Source organism: Pogonomyrmex barbatus, unplaced genomic scaffold (genome assembly GCF_055798465.1).
Source record: "Pogonomyrmex barbatus isolate J1 unplaced genomic scaffold, ASM5579846v1 scaffold1, whole genome shotgun sequence".
Taxonomy (NCBI): domain Eukaryota; kingdom Metazoa; phylum Arthropoda; class Insecta; order Hymenoptera; family Formicidae; genus Pogonomyrmex; species Pogonomyrmex barbatus.
Genome location: NW_028297098.1, coordinates 5,657,129 through 5,674,965, shown reverse-complemented (window position 1 = coordinate 5,674,965; position 17,837 = coordinate 5,657,129). Strand labels below are relative to the sequence as shown.

The following is a 17,837-nucleotide window of genomic DNA, read 5'->3' as shown; positions in this document are numbered from 1 at the left end:
CCAGGGGGTCCACGGAGGATGCAACGTGCCCCACGTACTACCAACCGCGTTTTGATAGACCCTGTAAGTGGACGATCCCTGCCCCTCCCCCCCTCTAAACTCTTATCCAATGCGCACGAGTCCCTTTATGTCAATCTGATACACTTCTCTGCCGTTACGAATACAAGCTTGAAATGGTTAAAATTAATTGAGCCGAAAATTCTTGAAGCATCTGCTCTGAAAGATAATATGTAATTTTTATACATACATACACACACACACACACACACACATATATATATATATATATATATATATATATATATATAAAAATATTAATCACCTAAAAATATTAATAACCTTTTAACTGTTATATAAATTTGATAGAAAATAAAATTTAACGTTTAATATAAATAATATATAATCCTGTATATATAATAAAAAATATATAATTAATAAAGAATTATACATTTTATATCATTATATATGCTATTTAACATATTTTATTAGATGTCATACTATAAAATATGTAATAAAAAGACATCATTAGTCTTTCCATGGAAAATATTGACTGTTTTAAATAATGTAATAAATCTTTAATAATGTTTCTTTTTATCGTTAGAAAATTTTTAAAAATTATTTTTTATTGTTAATATTTTATTCTTGATCGGAATCGAAATAAAATGCTTTCTTGACAAAGCTGCAAGATGGAAAGGAGGCGCCATCGGACGGAATATTTGAGAACTTTGATATGATAGAATAGTCGACACAGGCATGTATCCATTTAAATTCAATAATGCATTTAAGACAAGGAATTTTAGACAAACAAATTTAAAACTGACCATTTAATTTCTTAATTACTTTAATTAAAGGCATTATTTATTATTTAAAGTATATTTTACATAAATAAATTATTTGCAGAATGTATATATAGAACGTTAAATATAATTGTTAGAAATATCTTTGTATATATTTTTTATAATATTTTTTGCATGCATTTTAGATTTTATAAGAAAACATTTATAAATTTTGAGAATATATTTATAAAAATTATATGACAAATAATAAAGTTAATGTTCCAATTATTATTTTTAACGGGTACTGTTCGTTTCTTCATTTTTGAGGTACGAAACCCTTCGGAATATACTCAGCCCTTCCCGCCGCGTTAAGGTCATATCTATCGGAGGAGTTATTATTTACAAAAAGTAATATAAAAGTAATTATAAATTTCGAAGGAATACGTCGCGCAATGTATATACTTACTAAATGTGTATATACTTTGTTGAAAAGTTGCTATTTCAACTTTTTTTCATCGTTAATCATTAATAAATATTTACTGTCATATTCATACAATACAGTAACGTTTAGTATTGTTTAACAAACAATACTGAAACAATGCGAAAAAACGCGGAGCAACGCGCACTGCTTCCCGTATGAATGCCAGCGAACGAATGACTGTGAATGACAGCACGTGGCGCGTTCGTAAACACGTGACGCGCTATTCGCGCGCGTAAACATATGATATACCAATCGCGGCGCGTAAACATAATTCAAGGCTACAACAAGAATAGTTTGGCTGCGATGAAATATTCCACAATATTACAAATCAAATTTCGTTCTCACGAAGTGTTATCACAATTATCTTTCGATAACGGAACGTTAAATAATATAATCATTACATTTTAAATACCTTCTAAATATTCGGTTATCGTACATTTGCTGTTTCTTTGGATATTCACGCGCTGTAAGCATATCTTCCTTTATATATACATATGAATAATAAAAATATAACGCACGAGCGTCCAAAACGAACGCACTCTTAATAAACTCATTATAATTTACTTGAGAGATAAATATATAGATATATCTTATGTATATTTGTTACAATAAACAATTATTAAACGAATAAATTAACTATATCAAAATAATATACGATTTATATTTAAATCGATGAGAATATCAAAGTGAAAAAGCAAATTCTAAGAGAATTCACGTTCAAGTTAAAGATATTTGAATTAAACTTTAGACTGTAGATTAGAATCATTAAAAGAAAATCCTTTGGAATACGCAACGCTTTCGTCATGTCAAGACAATATCCATCAGAGACATTATCGTTTATAAAAGTCATGAATTACTACTATACTTTAAAAAAATAAGCATCGATCAATGAATCGAGTCATTTCCGTCGCCCGGAAATTATTTAATGAAACAAGTTGGCTTTTGATATAAATTCGATAAAGTCAAAATCAAGCGCGAGCAGTCAAACTTTATTACATCGTAAAATACATCGATATTCTATGTCATATAAAATTCGTCGCGATTTCGTTGTGATTGTGAAAAGAAAACGCGAAGATACCTGGAACGATACGCAACACTTTGCGTCCCTACGAGAGTCGGCGACTGAATGATAGCGCGCGTATGTATACAATACCTGTTGATTGTAAACAAAATACTAAGGCCACGCACTATTGTCTCGAACATAAACGTTTCACATCTATGTATAATAAAATTAAATATTATAAAGTATAACATCTTTTCGTTTCGCTCTGCGCATAATGGAAGAAATATTAGGAGCAGGAATAAATATTAAATTTTAAAAATGAAAATTCGAAATAAAGATTGTACGTACAATGGATACAAATAAATGTAAGATATAAAATAATTATATGAAGAAATTTAATATAAAGAATTTTATAAAAATAAGAAAATATTTATCATACTTTATCTTTATTGTATGTAGATATAAATATAAGCATGTTAATAAAAAATAAATAAATGTATATATTAATATGAATGTTTATCACTACTTTATTCTACAATAAAAAAATTATGCGCACGTAATTATATAAATATGTCCACAAATGTGAAAGTAGCATGGACTTATGTACATCAAAATAAGATTTTATCGGCAGTGTAAAAGGAAAATAAAAGGAAAATGGCTACTTAATTTCAATATGTTAAAATGGAACTTGGGGGCGTTAATGTACGAGGATTTCGATGATTCACGAAAAAGGTTAGGATGGCGCGCTCTCTGACCTCTCTCAGGATTTCTCTAGAATGTTTCTAGTCATACTTAACATAACCTGACCCGAGATTCGCCATCATTGTCACGGAGCAAAGGCTAGAGCACGAGTCCATCGATGAACTTAGATTGATGAAACTGCGTGAATATCGTATTTTCGTTTGAACCGGTACAAATCTCTCGGTGGAAACATGTGGCTGGAGGAATGCGACGGTTTCGCCGAACTGTGCCGTGGATACTTGCCATACTATCTGTTAATAGTTCTACCGATATTTATCATAATCTCCCCGGTAAACCCGGTGGCCGCCTCTCACGAGTTCCCTGTGTATCGTATGCATCAGTATGATCTGCATGGAGTTCCACATGGTAAGACATTGTCGTTCTATTTATGATGATTCATTTGGAAATTAATTCTTAAGGAAACGCGATTATAATATGTCGACCAGGTTGCCGAAGCGCGCCTGTTTCCTTGGAGGCGAGGTCCTTGACTGGGTGGAGCACTTCCAGGCATTGCGTCGTCGCCAGAGCGTTGGATATCACACCATCTGTCTTCCAATCCATCAGAAGCAAGGCTGGTGCATTAGTAATTGTTCTACCTGAGAAGATGAATCTACTTACGACAGAGGAAAAGCAAGTTAGTCATAGGATTACTAAGAAATTTTATTACATTTCAAATTGTTTTTGTCATATTGTTTATTATAAGATAAAGTTATTAAATAAGAGATTTGTTTGAAAATTGAAGTAAATTAGTGATAGCTTATTTTTTTCAGCATATTATGAATCTGGAAGAATCTATGATGCACGGTCCTGAAACAATGATACCTGTATATTTTGCATTGTGGCATCCAGAACTTCAAACGATTCTAAATGATATCTCAGGTGGTTTTATCACAGATGATAAGACTGGTTCTGCAGCAGAAGCCATATATAATTCAATTTCAGCCAGCGGTTATCAAGTGGTAGTAACCACTGGACAAGCATTTCCTAAAACAGATGTTAAAGTTGCCACGTTGCATGGCAAATTAACTGGAACTGGTACCGAAGAAAAATTACCTACCATAGCAATAGTGACACATTACGATAGTACTGGTGTAGCACCTGTAAGTTTATTAGTTTATTTAGTATTATTTATGACATAAAATTGCACTTGAATATCATGATACAATGTTGTTGCAGGAATTGTCATTTGGTGCAGACAGTAATGCTTCCGGTATAGCTATGCTATTAGAAATAGCAAGACTATTTTCTGCTTTATATTCCACTGGTCGAACAAGACCACAATATAATCTTGTTTTTATTGCAACTGGAGCTGGCAAATTAAATTATCAGGGTAGTAAGAAATGGTTGGAGGATCAATTAGATGGTGTTGAAGGTTCTGTTATACAGGTAATACAATTATTATATTGATATTTATGATTGATTTTATTGATATTCCTAGTTTATATAATGAATTTGAAAATATAGGATGCAGCTTATGTGATATGCCTCGACACAGTTTCCGCTAGCAATAATTTATATGTACATGTATCAAAACCACCTAAGGAGAACTCATCCGGTGGTTTGTTTTATAAAGAGCTTAAAGCTGTATCTCAATCATTGAACACTATCAATGTTGAAGGTGTGCATAAAAAGATAAATCTTGCAGAAGAGACATTAGCTTGGGAACATGAAAGATACAGCATTCGTAGATTGCCAGCTGCTACTTTATCTACATTAAAAAGTCATGAAAATTCGACTAGAACTACTATATTAGATATCGTTAGAGAAGGACAAATAGATAGATTATATAAGCATACTCAAATTGTATCAGAAGCATTGGCACGTCATGTATATAATTTGAGTTCCAATCAAATCTTTGCTGGTCCATTGGTAAGTTAACTACCATAAATTTTTATATTTCTAGCATTGTTGTCTTTTTTCACGTTTTATATATTTTAAATATATATGCATGTAAGAAAGTAAGATATTAAATAATAAGTACTAATAAAATAAAAACTTGTTGGAATAGAATATTAGAAAATCATCATCACGTTTTATATATTTTAAATATATATGCATGTAAGAAAGTAAGATATTAAATAATAAGTACTAATAAAATAAAAACTTGTTGGAATAGAATATTAGAAAATCGTTGAAAATTTATATTATATATAGATTTAGATTTAATAATTAAATATTACTAATATTCATAGCAATATATGCTTATGAAACTTATACCTCTTGTCAAACTCTTTACAGGATGTATCAAAGGAATCACTTTCTTTATGGTTTAATTACTTTGCTTCTCAACCAAGAGCAGCTTCATTATTAGCGGATAAACAAAATTTATTGGTTGGTACTTTGAAAGAAGCAATGGCAAGGTATTTGGGGGATGTGAAAATTACTCTTCATACTCCTGATAAACAAGATCCGGAATTTGTATTCTATGATGTGACAAAAGCAACTCTGAATGTATATAGGTAAAGTATATAGTATTTTGTTTTTGTATATATATGCATATATTGCGATACATTACATAATGTTTGGCTCTATTATATGTAATGATTTTGATTTTATTGCAGTGTAAAGCCTGCTGTATTTGATCTCTTCCTTACTATCGGCATAATTTTGTACTTGGGGATATTGTACATGATTGTGCACAATTTTCCACATGCTTACTCCCTGGCAACGAGACTTTCGACAAAGAGCAAGACAACATGAATCTTGTTTCCTATTTTTTGCGTTTTTTAATTGATTTTCAGTAATGTTAAACAATCGATCTATATTATAAGAAAGTTGACTAGTTCTTAAATAACATATTTCCTCTGAAATACTGTAAGTATACTCCAAAAATAATATGTACTGATGCATATTTAGGTATTTGCCAAAAGCAAATTAAATTCAAGTATACATGTTTTGTGTGTGTGTGTGTGTATATATATATATTTATTTCACAAAGTTTTAATTATAAAATAACCATAGAGATTACGCATTTGTAATACTCAACAATATCACTATCCTCTTTTTTTATTAACCTCTTCCAATAATAACATTTAGAACATTGAAGAAAAAGAATAGGATTTTTTTGTAATTAAATATTCTCTTTTTAAATCAATTCCCATATATAAAGGGTGATAATAAAGACCAAATTATGATCGACCAAATAGTGAAATATTAGAATACAAGCAATACAAAGATTGAAATTATATAAATAAATATTTTTTATGTGTGATTTTATTATGTGAAAACATGAAAAGTTAAAATCTAATAATACTATATCTAATAATAGATACTTTAAAAGTTTGTATTTATTAAAGATCTCTAGAAGTGATAATGTCATTAATTTTAACATTTTAAGACATAGACTACAAATAAACTCAATTATTTGTTTTAAGAATGAAGAAAAATTCAAATCTCTCATATTTAACTTTTTTTTATATAAGTATTTACACAAAAATAAAAAATAATAAAGATATATATATATATGTGTGTGTAGATACAATCAAGAAGAAAGTCTCAAGTTATAGGTTCTCTCTCAGCAAATTTTAATAAATTTTAACTGTAATAGTATTCGAGAAGGATAGAAAAAAATATAGCAATTTTCTTTATATGGAATTTATTTTAATACAAAGCATGCTTTTTGGTTAAATTATTTTATAGAAATAAAATTTTTAGCTTCTTAATCTATTTTTAAATTCTTATAATGGAATTAATTTATTTGAATTAATTGCGACAATAATTTATTATTTTTATTGTAATAAATATAAATCATATTTTGACCAAAATCGTTTATAATCAGTACGATTATAAAAATTAGAATATATGCTGTATGTTAAACATAAAAAGTGAAGTACTTATATATTACTATAGATTATGATGAATGAACAAGAATATATATAGATATGGAAGAAAATTAAGAAATTTATGATAAAATTATTTCAGACTAGATAGGAGGAAATATATAAATTGAAAATAAATTTGTTCTTAAATTTTTAAATATCTTGTTAATACGTCAATGACACATAAGAAAAATATAACTGAAAAGTTATAACTTTTGGGATGTCATTTTTAAGAAATAAAAAAGTAGAATTTAAATCAATGAAGATTTCGTACACTTCTTAGAAGATGCAATTCCATAATATTAAGAAGTATCTAAAGAAATTTTGTTGTTTAATAAAATTGAAGATGCTGAATGCGTTTTTTTTTTTATATTTTTCATTTTTGTGCCATGATTGATGTATACATTTATAGAAAATTATTAAAAAGCAGTCGGATCATTAATTTGTATCGTAAATATGTTTTGCGGATATGTTTAGTGGAATAAACAGAATTGCATAACAAACGTTCTAAGATCTGATTGGCGCGACAAGGGTGTGCCACTACATCTCCGATAATAAAACCGGTTTGACAACTATTTCTACGCTGTATGTCGATCTTCAAATCAGTTATCTATCATCCAGATCCAAAATTACATGATTGCACGTAATATGTATAAAAATTTTAGAAGTGCGTTTATTTTGTGTATAATATTCGCAAGGTAACATCGTCCGAAATAACTGTGTAACTTAATCTTTTTCATATAGTTTCCAAACTTCAAGATATCAGATGGAATGTCAGCCGGACTACGAGTTCCTTAGTTGCTTGCATCCAGCCTGAATTAGCAGCTATAGTCAAAGCTGGCACATGGAAAAACGAGCGTATAATTGCCTCGCCTCAACGAACAAAGATCGCATTATCAAATGGGAAGAAGGCACTCAATTTTTGTGCTAATAATTATCTAGGTTTAGCGGTAAGACAAGAATAATGAATAAATATTAATACACTATCAGCAAATATACAATGTCACATGTTTATAAGAATTGCAGTAATTAACGATGAGATTTTTTTTAAACACAGGATAACAAGGATATCATTAACGCAGCAAAGATTGCACTAGATAAATATGGTGCGGGTTTAAGTTCTGTAAGATTTATATGCGGAACGCAGGAGATACACGTTGAACTAGAAAAGAAGATTGCCAAGTTTCATGGCAGGGAGGATACGATACTTTATGGATCTTGCTTCGACGCAAACGCTGGTATCTTTGAAACTCTATTAACTGCCGATGATGCGATATTGAGTGATGAACTAAATCATGCGTCTATTATCGACGGGATACGATTGTGCAAAGCGAAAAAATATAGGTAACTTTTGTTCTAGAATTGGTAAGCAAAATTTTCATTTATTTTCTGATTTATTGATTTTTTCCGTCTTCGTAATATCAAGGTACAAGCATAGAGATATGACAGATTTGGAAAATAAGCTTCAAGAAAGTAAGTCTGCACGTTTACGCCTTATTGCAACCGACGGAGTATTTTCTATGGACGGTACCGTTGCGCCCTTATCTAAAATCATTGAGCTTGCCAAAAAATATGATGCTCTCACATTCGTAGACGATTGTCACGCTACTGGTTTTTTTGGCAGAACTGGCAGGTCTTGTATTTGATCTTATAAAATCCTATATTACTCCTCTATTTAAATTCATTTGACTTCTAATTCTAATTTAGGGGTACAGAGGAATACTTTGATCATCTAGGAGATATCGACATCATTAACTCCACACTAGGGAAAGCTCTTGGAGGGGCTTCAGGTGGTTATACAACTAGCAAAAAAGAGATTGTAAGTTTATTAAGGCAGAGAAGTAGACCATATCTGTTCTCAAATTCAGTACCTCCACCTGTAGTTGCATCAGCAATTAAGGTAAAATATATTACAATTGTTATATGTAATTCTCTAATAAAAGTAAACAGTGTTTAAAAACAAGAAAGAAAATTATTACTTCTTCTACTAACTTGTATATTTTGAATGTTACTAATAGGTAATGGATCTTATTACGAACAATACAAAGTTTTTAGATCGTTTAGCAGACAATACAGAACATTTTAGAAATGCGATGACTAAGGCTGGCTTCGTTATTAGTGGCGATAATCATCCTATCTGTCCTGTTATGTTAGGTGATGCAAAATTAGCAACGACGTTTGCAGATAAAATGATGGGTACGTATATATATATATATATATATATATTTTTTTTTATAAATAATTATAAAAACTAAAGAAATAAAATATTAATGATAAAATATACAGTAGCATATCATGTTTTCAAAGTTTTACGACTTGTTCTGTCGCATTGTACAAGAATGTTTCTTGCAGAAAAAGGAATTTACGTTATCGGATTCAGCTATCCTGTAGTACCAAAAGATAAAGCAAGAATACGTGTTCAGATTAGCGCCGCGCATTTGGCTGAGGATATAGATCATGCCGTGAATGCTTTCATACAAATTGGAAAAGAACTTGCGGTAATTTAATAAAATATATATCCAAACAACAAAAAAATATCAAATAAATGATTCTCATGCATTCCATTTCATTATATGTATAAATTATAATTAATTCTATATTTAAATTATAATTAATTCTATATTTATTATCTGATTTTTTTGTATAAATTAAATATTGCAAGTATATAATGCATGCGAATGTAGCATTTATGTTGAATTTATTAACGTGCATTAACAAATATCTTAATCGAGCAGTATTAAAGGTGTATCTTTTTTATACAAATTTCCAACGCGCAAGGTTGCAAGTGTATAAAACTTTGAATTAAATGTAAAGTATTATATTGTTATTAAACATTAATTACATAGATGCTAAGGTTTGTACGGTTTAACGAGATTTTCCGAAAATTCCCTGACCTGTTGAACTCCGCGTACTTCCCTTTCTAGTAATGGAAGTTGTGTGACATGAAACTCTTCATAAAGATCCAATATCTTAAAAGAAAAAATGCATTTATTTTTCAAAATTGTCTTGTTTTTTTTTCATTTTTGCATTTTGAATATATATATAATGATATAATTTGTTTTAAAATAAAATATTATAATAGATATCTTAAGAAAACTGCAAATTATAATAATATTTAGTTAAATCCAATTACCTGATCTAAATATTTATCTTGAATTTTATGCCTTGCAAGACACAGCCGACAAGGACTATCTCCTTCCTTCAGGAATAATAGTTGGTTCACTATAATATTATGCGTATCAATACCATATTTTGTTAATTCTTGTACAAGTCGTTCTGTCTCATACAGTGACAAAAATTCTGCTATGCAAACACATATAAAAGTTGTCTGATCGGGATTTCTGAATTGTTCGTTGACTTGCCGAATGACAGCAAGCATTTCTTCCATTTTATTAGAAAATGTATCCACATTGAAATCCGTTAATCCCAGTAATGAACTTATCTATAATAGAAAAATCTTTTTTCAACTTGGATAATTCTTAAAAAGATATATTTATGTGATATACTTAACATGTATTAATTTTAATATATACATATCTTAATTTAAATAAAAGTTAATTCTAACCTGTGTGATAAAGGGACTAATCTTCATTTTTAAACGCATTAGCTTTCCCAATCCCTTTTCAACTACTTGCGGAAATGATAGTAGCCTTAGTGTATGTCCAGTGGGTGCAGTATCAAATACCACAACAGAGAAATTCATTCCTTTTACAAGCCTAAAATAAATATATAAAATAAAAAAAGAGTAATAAAGGATAGAAGACTTTAGATGTAGTTTTAATCTATCACAAAAAGAAATTATCATATCAATGTTTTACAAAGATGAGAAGATATAAAAATTGTGAATTTACTTCATAACTTCGGCATAGCTCATTGCTTCATCTATGCCAGGAAATGCACCAACAATTTCTTGCATAACATTTTTGCTCAATCTCATTGCTTCTCCTCCTGAAACTAAAAATATGTATAAAATATGTCTAATGTCTATAATTATATATAAAAAGATAATAGAAAAGATTTTTTTGAGGTAACTCTGTAATATAACATAATATAATATTATTTCTATGCTCTAAGGCTTCTGCTGACTCATTGCAGCCATTTTGAATTATATCAGAAGCAAGAAAACATACGATGAAAATTCTTGCAAAATACATTAAAACAAAAATATTTTTCGATAAAACAAAATATTTTCGACGTTTGTAATTGATAGGACAGACTTGTAAAATATATCAAGAATTATCTTTTTGTTCCTTTTATCTAATTAAGAACAGAATCATGATTCAATTATATTCTATTATTTATTGATTATCGAAGTAAAAGATAGTTTTTATATTTTAAAAGTTTGTTCTAACGATTACAAATGTTATTTGATCAAGATACATTCTATTTTGATATATTTTGTGAAAATTTTTATGTTTTCCTTCTGATATTAACATTCAAGATGGCTACAATGAGCCAACAGAAGCCTTAAATGTATCACATTGTTACTGCAATGGTTATTATTATTAAATATTTTGTGTATTTTTATTATTTTAATAGTTCTTGGATAACTTTTTTATCTAAAGCATATTTACACAGATGGACAGAAATAAAAATATTTTAAAAACAAACCTGCTTCGCTGTCAAAGTATTCCTCTGGTAATTCTGTAATTCCAACATTTGGATCGATTTCCATTGCAAACAGATTGTCAAAACCTTTCACTTTGGTAGGTACCTTACTAAATTTCTGATCAAATGCATCAGAGATATTATGTGCAGGATCTGTGGATATTATAAGTACACTCTCCCTGACTTTGGACAATTGTACTGCAAGGGAACAACTGTAAAACAAATTTGTATCAATTTTAATCTAATCTTTTTATTTAGATGGAATAACAGAGGATATATGACATAAGAATTATTTTTATTTATAATTCACTATTTTATTTCGAGAAAAAAATTTTTAAATATAAACAAGTTTGATATATTCAAAGGAAAATCTAATTCATTAGAGCATTTTTATACTTTTATGGAAATTTAGATTTTTTTGTCATATTAAAAAATAGTTATGTGATAGTAAATATATAGAATTTATAATAATAGATATAATATTTAAATAAAAAAGTTATATAAGATATTTTTTATACAAATATCATATAATAATAATAATAATTTTATTGAGTGCAATGACACGATTTCAGAGAATAAAGTAAAATAGCGAAAATTAATGGACGCGATCGCACACAAAAGGTAAGGCTCCAGTTGATACGTTGCTCCGATATGATGAGATTATATATTCATTTCAAGCTGATTCAACGAGATTATCACTGACAGGATGATTTCCAGGTTATGTGTACCTGCAAGTCGTCTTCCCGACTCCGCCTTTGCCGCCCACGAATATCCATCGTAAGGAACGTTGCTCGATCACATTCCTGATGGAAGGCTCGTACTCCTCCATCGCCTGGTTCTCGGTAGCACTCATCTGTCAGCGGTGATAGTACGGAAATCACGAATAAAATTTAGTGCATAACTCTGAATTAACGTCGCGTCAGCGTGTACTCGTGTATATCAGATGAAATGCAAAAAGCGCGCACGAGCTCGAGAAAACTAAAGCTTCGCGCACAACGTGGCGCGTCGTTAAATGCCAAGATTTCGTGATTACACCTTCTGCACTTTGATTATTTTCTCTCTCTCTTTCTCTAAAACGCGAGTGTATTTACAGAGAGAAGCTTGAGAGCGGACATGCACGCGATTCAGCTGTAACTTTATTTTGAAGCGCCTCTATGTCCATAAAAACGTGGACATTCAACTACGTAACTAATATCCATGATCCTGTAGATAATGTCCACGATTGCGTGATTTTCATTCGTGCTATGTCCAAGATTTTGTGGTTTTGTTTCCAGCTATCACCGACGAGTTACTATTAAAGACCGACAAATTTTCGTGTCCACTAATAGGATCCCGGGGCCCCGAGGATAATTGAAGAATATTGATATATATTCGCACACTATATTTGCATACATATTTTGTAATATGTACATATAGCAATAACTAGTTTATTGTAACAATTATTTATTGTAACACACAAGATATGTAAGATGTCTATATATCTAATTTTAATAAATAATTAGTCTATTAAACAAACAAGTAACTACACGATAATAGATTATTCAGAAGGCATTTAAAACGTAACGATTACAGCATTTAATGTTGAGTTATTAAAAGACGTTGTAGAGCCTTGTATTAGTTAGATATTATTCGTAATATTGTTAAATATTTCGTTTGACACACGTTGTAGATATCGCAGCCTTCAAAACTGTTTACATGTGCATGGTATGTACGGCGCGCAACGCGCGCCGTGTTTACGATCGCGCGTCGTGTTTACGATCGCGTGCCGTGTTTACGAGCGCTCCAAGTGTTATCATTCTTTATCCGGCGTTCGTACGAACAGGTAGCGGCGCGTATCGCTCCGCGTTTCTTCATATTCTTTCATTGTTAAATAATACCAAACGTTGCCGTATGAATATATTAGTAAATGCTTATCAACAATTCATTAACTATTCATAACGTATCGAAACGTATCATTCAAACGTTTCGAAACAATATCTTTTTAATAAATATATGCGGATATATCGCGCGACTTATTTCTTTAAAATTTATGACTTTTTGTAAATGATAACCCCCCCCCCCCGATGAGTACGGCCTTGACGTGGCGGAGGGGCTGAGTATTCCGAAAGGTTTCGTACCCCAAAGACGAAGAAACCAACGGTACCCATTGCACCATTATTAATAATTCAACAATATTACAAATAATATCTAACTTACGAAATATTATATAGTTTTTAATAATCGAACATTAAATTATGTATCTAGATATTTCATTAGAGAATATCGTTTCGCGATATGCTTGTGAATCGACTATTTCGTGTGTTATTAATATATATTATTAATAACATTAATATTATCGTTGGATATTATTAATAATATACGCAATTGTCGTCGATTTTTAATCAACATTTCACTGCTGATTTAAATGAGTGAATGAACTGTCAGATTAATGATTAACAAGCATATCGAAACAATACTCTCTAATGAAATATATAGACACATTATTTAATGTTCGGTTACTGAGATGTAGTTTCGTATAAGTTAGATATTATTTGTAATATTGTGAACTATTTCGTCGTAGTCATTGATGGGGCAGACTTGAGAGATGTTTACGCAGCGCGTAGCGTACTTCATTGTGTACGTACGGCGAGTCGTGTTTATAAGTGATTGACGTGCTACCATTCATTCACCGGCGTTCGTACAGACAAGTCGCGGTGCGCGTCGTTCCGTATTTCTTCGCATTTCTTTAAACTAAACGTTGTTATATCTTATGAAATAAAATATCTTGTGTAATAATAAATGCTTAACTGATATTCACGATTCGTAAGCGTACCGAAATGAGAACTCTACACAAGATTATATATATATATATATATTTCGCGACTTATTCCTTTGAAATTCATAACTTTTTATTAAATAATACCCCTCTAATGGGTACGGCCTTGACGTGGCAGAGGGGCTTAGTATTCCGAGGGATTATTTAAGCAGTACTATTAATCGGCGAAATAGTTTGCCGATTAACTTGTGCTACTTAAGTATGTATCCCAAAGACGAAGAAGCTAACCAGTACCCGTTGCACTGTTATTAGTAACATTAATATTAACGTTAAATAATATTATTGTTATTAATAATATATTAACATAGCATAGCCACGAGTCGTGAAATGGCTCTTATGTGGCAAATTTAATTAATGCGTTTGACGTATTAATAGTCGGTTTTTCATCGACATTCCGTCGCTAAATTTAATTGTGAATAAACGAACTGCAGCCAGTTCGTCGCGTCGCGCGTTTGCTTCGAGAGTGCCGTAAGAGTGATCGGACTAAGAGACTTTTCCTCGCTTTGCGAGGGCTCGTTTGAGAAATATCATAGTTCGAGCCGGTCGAGTCGCACTGTCAAGGGGTGCAGGAAGCGCGGGATCTCATTGAGGCGTAGTCGGCTACGTCTTCACGCCATGTGCGCCGCGGCACTGGTGATGCCGGCTGTGAATGTTACACGCACTCGCTACCGCTTGACGTGTTGTGTTTCGCACAGTTGCAACCTGCATTAAACGGCTGATTGAGAACACGCTCTGTCCTCGACAAGTGGTTCGGTCCCAATCGGTAAGATTTCAATCGGCTGACTTGTTTTCGTCGCTTATTCTCTTGATTTCTTATTTTCGACACAGCATTGCCACGAGTCGTGAAAGGGCTCCTATGTGGCGCGTGCGTTTCACGCACTGATATACGCGATTATATAAGCGCGTATTAGTCTGGAGCGCGCGGACTATTTCTCATTTTCGACACAGCATTGCCACGAGTCGTGAAAGGACTCCCTATGTGGCGCGTGCGATTATTTAATCGCCAAAGACCTTTATTTTCCCTTCCTTAATACCTTACCCTTCTTCTTCCTAAACAAATCGCGTTTAATCTGACTCGATCAGAGCTTAGTTCGGGCGGTTATTGCGTGTGTCGAGAGGCTGGATCCCAGTTGTCCGATTGTCTAAATTGTTAGGCATCGGCGGTGGGTACCTTCTCTCTCGTCACATCTACCAGCCTTCTCGATAGCCCGGGTGACTTTTGATATCACGTGTATGGTATCCGCTCTGGTGATTCGACCTGAACCGTTGGCTATGCGATGATTGAGTCAATTTTAGACGTGATTTCTAAGAAACAAGAGACGTCGGATTCAAGTCAGTCGATTCGTCTTCTTCCGCTTCGGTCTTAGCCTTTGCTTGAAGAGTTACCGTGTGTCCCGAAAAGCTCACCGACTCGGGTGCTGACTGGACCGATAGAACTTGATATTTTCACGGGCAGCTAAACGCGGAGTGCCAAGTATCGCGCGAAAGACTTTTATCGAAAGTTAGTCCGCACGCGATTATAATAATTCGCGAGTGTTTTTCGCGAGTGTCCTGTGCTGCGAGGACATCCGACGACTCGACACCTTGAGAGGAGGAGGAGGCTTAGGAGAGGCATCGGGCATCGGCGGAGCAACCTTGCGGTAAGTATACATTTTTTATCAAGATGAAATTATTTCTTTTTTTACTTATTTGAATCACTGAATTTCAATCTTTTAAAATTTATAGTTTGGGAAAGAAAAATAATTTAAAATTTAATATGAATTTATTTCTATAATTTATTTATTTTTATTTATAAAGATCTTTTTTGAAAATTATTTATTAATTATTATTTTTATAAAATAATTAATAAATTAGATATTTCATTAAATATCTAATTGAAAAACAAATAGATTCGATATACGTAAAAAATTTTAAAATATCTATTATATATTTCGAACGCTAATATAATTTGAATATTTTCTTTGTATGTTACAGAAACATCGTAGCTATGTTGCAGATTAACTCCGCTGTTGCGCATCGGGTCGGTGAGTGATAAATTTTTTTATACTGGGGTAACAAATCTATGAAACTTATATTAAATTATTTTTATGTATTTATTATTAAAGTTTTGCAGTTGGGTATATTTTCATAAATTTGTTGTCCTAAAATGGATAGATTTAAATAGTTTAGGATAATATATTTAATCTTGGTATGATTGATTTATTATAATGCACTTGTATAATGCACAAACACAAATAGAGTCTTTTGTATCGATTTTATTACTTTATATTGTTTTCCATATTTCATTTGCGAGAATTCATTTGCAATGTATTAATTGCTAAAAATTATCAGACAATCTCGCAAGAAAATAATATATTAAAATAAGTAAAATAATTTAATTGTTTTAAGAAATTAAATACTTATGTATCAAAGTAATAGATATAAAATAATAGATATTTTTAAAATAATAAAATTTAATTAATTGAATATTTTTTTAAAATATATGGAATTTATTAATCTATAAAATTAATATGTAGAATTTATTAAGTTCATTAAATAAGTTCATCATTTTTTCGAAATAAATAGTTAACAATTGAAATGGCATAAAATCACGTAAAAGAAATTTAATTAGTATTCTTTAAAAGTATTAAATTTTCATTTTAAATATTTTTATAATATATATTTCTTATATTAAATGAAAAAATATAAATAGAAATATAAAATATAAATATAACTATGACTCTCTGTTGGATTGGATTACTATGGTTTAAAAAATAGTAATCTTTGAGGTCCGATCGGCACTGTCTGAATCGATTAGGCATTGTGTCTAGGACTATCCTAGACTGAGCACATTAGACCAACAACCCAGTCGGGGCAGGGATTAACTGGAGGTCACGGTCCTCCGATCTATCCTGAGCCCACATTCTAGGCGTACGAGACCTTCGGGAAATCTCTATTGCGTCTATACTGCAAGCTGCCCAATGGAGGCTTAAAGTAGTCTGAGAGTAGACATGTACTCTCGCCTTCCGGAGGAAACGTGCCCTTGCAGAGAAGGTTTGTCAGGTGTCCTGGCTTTACGAAGTCCAGTGCGCCGGGCTGGCGTTTGTTGTTTGGACCCGTGAGTTCTAACGGCCTGGAAACCGCGTCGTGCTAGTGTCTATTGACATTTAGGCATGTGTCGTGAGGGTTGGAATGAAAAGAGAGTCATAGTTTATATTTATATGAAATAAGAATATAAATGAACATACTATGTATTTTTTATTTATTATCCATCTTTCCTCTTCCCTATTTTAATATCAAGATTAAATATTTAAATCGGTACATGAAAGAGATATATATGTATGAAATTCAGAAATTTTTTAATAATGTATATTATAAACGTAAGTAAATGTTTAGCAAACATTAACATAACAAATTATACAACAAGCGTGCCAATTTAATCCTAATCACGTTTAACCTATCCATCTATATAATTAATAACTTGGCTTTACATAAGTTAAAGCCAAATTTAATATGACGTGAGATTCAATAAATATTTTGTCTCGCGGAATCTAAATTGATAATTATAAATTATTAATTTATTTTTATTTAAAATACATTAAAATATATTATTTTG

The 17,837-nt window shown here is 31.2% G+C and overlaps 3 protein-coding genes and 1 long non-coding RNA gene across 5 annotated transcripts; 2 read left to right on the top strand and 2 right to left on the bottom strand.

Annotated features, from left to right (window-relative positions):
- Window positions 1–758: 758 nt before the first annotated feature.
- Window positions 759–2,778, bottom strand: LOC148937980 (uncharacterized). The gene is made up of 2 exons (XR_016138047.1): window positions 1,243–2,778; window positions 759–1,156 (listed from the first exon to the last, which is right to left on the bottom strand). It is a non-coding gene; the product is annotated as an uncharacterized LOC148937980 (long non-coding RNA).
- Window positions 2,779–3,047: 269 nt separating this feature from the next.
- On the top strand, window positions 3,048–5,991 carry LOC105432410 (BOS complex subunit NCLN). Its single transcript, XM_011647210.3, has 7 exons — window positions 3,048–3,367; window positions 3,448–3,635; window positions 3,772–4,101; window positions 4,178–4,387; window positions 4,466–4,870; window positions 5,240–5,460; window positions 5,563–5,991. Exons 1-7 carry the CDS (start codon window positions 3,193–3,195, stop codon window positions 5,699–5,701), a joined length of 1,668 nt encoding a protein of 555 aa, XP_011645512.1. The 5' UTR covers window positions 3,048–3,192; the 3' UTR covers window positions 5,702–5,991.
- Window positions 5,992–7,346: 1,355 nt separating this feature from the next.
- On the top strand, window positions 7,347–9,672 carry Gcat (Glycine C-acetyltransferase). The gene is made up of 7 exons (XM_089071357.1): window positions 7,347–7,486; window positions 7,564–7,769; window positions 7,877–8,163; window positions 8,246–8,452; window positions 8,527–8,719; window positions 8,838–9,015; window positions 9,172–9,672. The coding sequence occupies exons 1-7, from the start codon at window positions 7,453–7,455 to the stop codon at window positions 9,324–9,326; spliced, it is 1,260 nt and encodes a 419-aa protein (XP_088927483.1). The 5' UTR covers window positions 7,347–7,452; the 3' UTR covers window positions 9,327–9,672.
- LOC105432412 (ATPase ASNA1 homolog) lies at window positions 9,622–12,500 on the bottom strand. 2 transcript variants are annotated; one of them, XM_011647213.3, is made up of 6 exons: window positions 12,156–12,500; window positions 11,431–11,639; window positions 10,671–10,767; window positions 10,385–10,535; window positions 9,953–10,261; window positions 9,622–9,788 (listed from the first exon to the last, which is right to left on the bottom strand). In XM_011647213.3, exons 1-6 carry the CDS (start codon window positions 12,278–12,280, stop codon window positions 9,669–9,671), a joined length of 1,011 nt encoding a protein of 336 aa, XP_011645515.1. In that variant the 5' UTR covers window positions 12,281–12,500; the 3' UTR covers window positions 9,622–9,668. The 2 variants fall into 2 exon arrangements, with proteins under 2 accessions (XP_011645515.1, XP_011645514.1); XM_011647212.3 differs by having other exon boundaries at window positions 10,671–10,773; window positions 12,156–12,483.
- Between the last annotated feature and the right edge of the window lie 5,337 nt (window positions 12,501–17,837).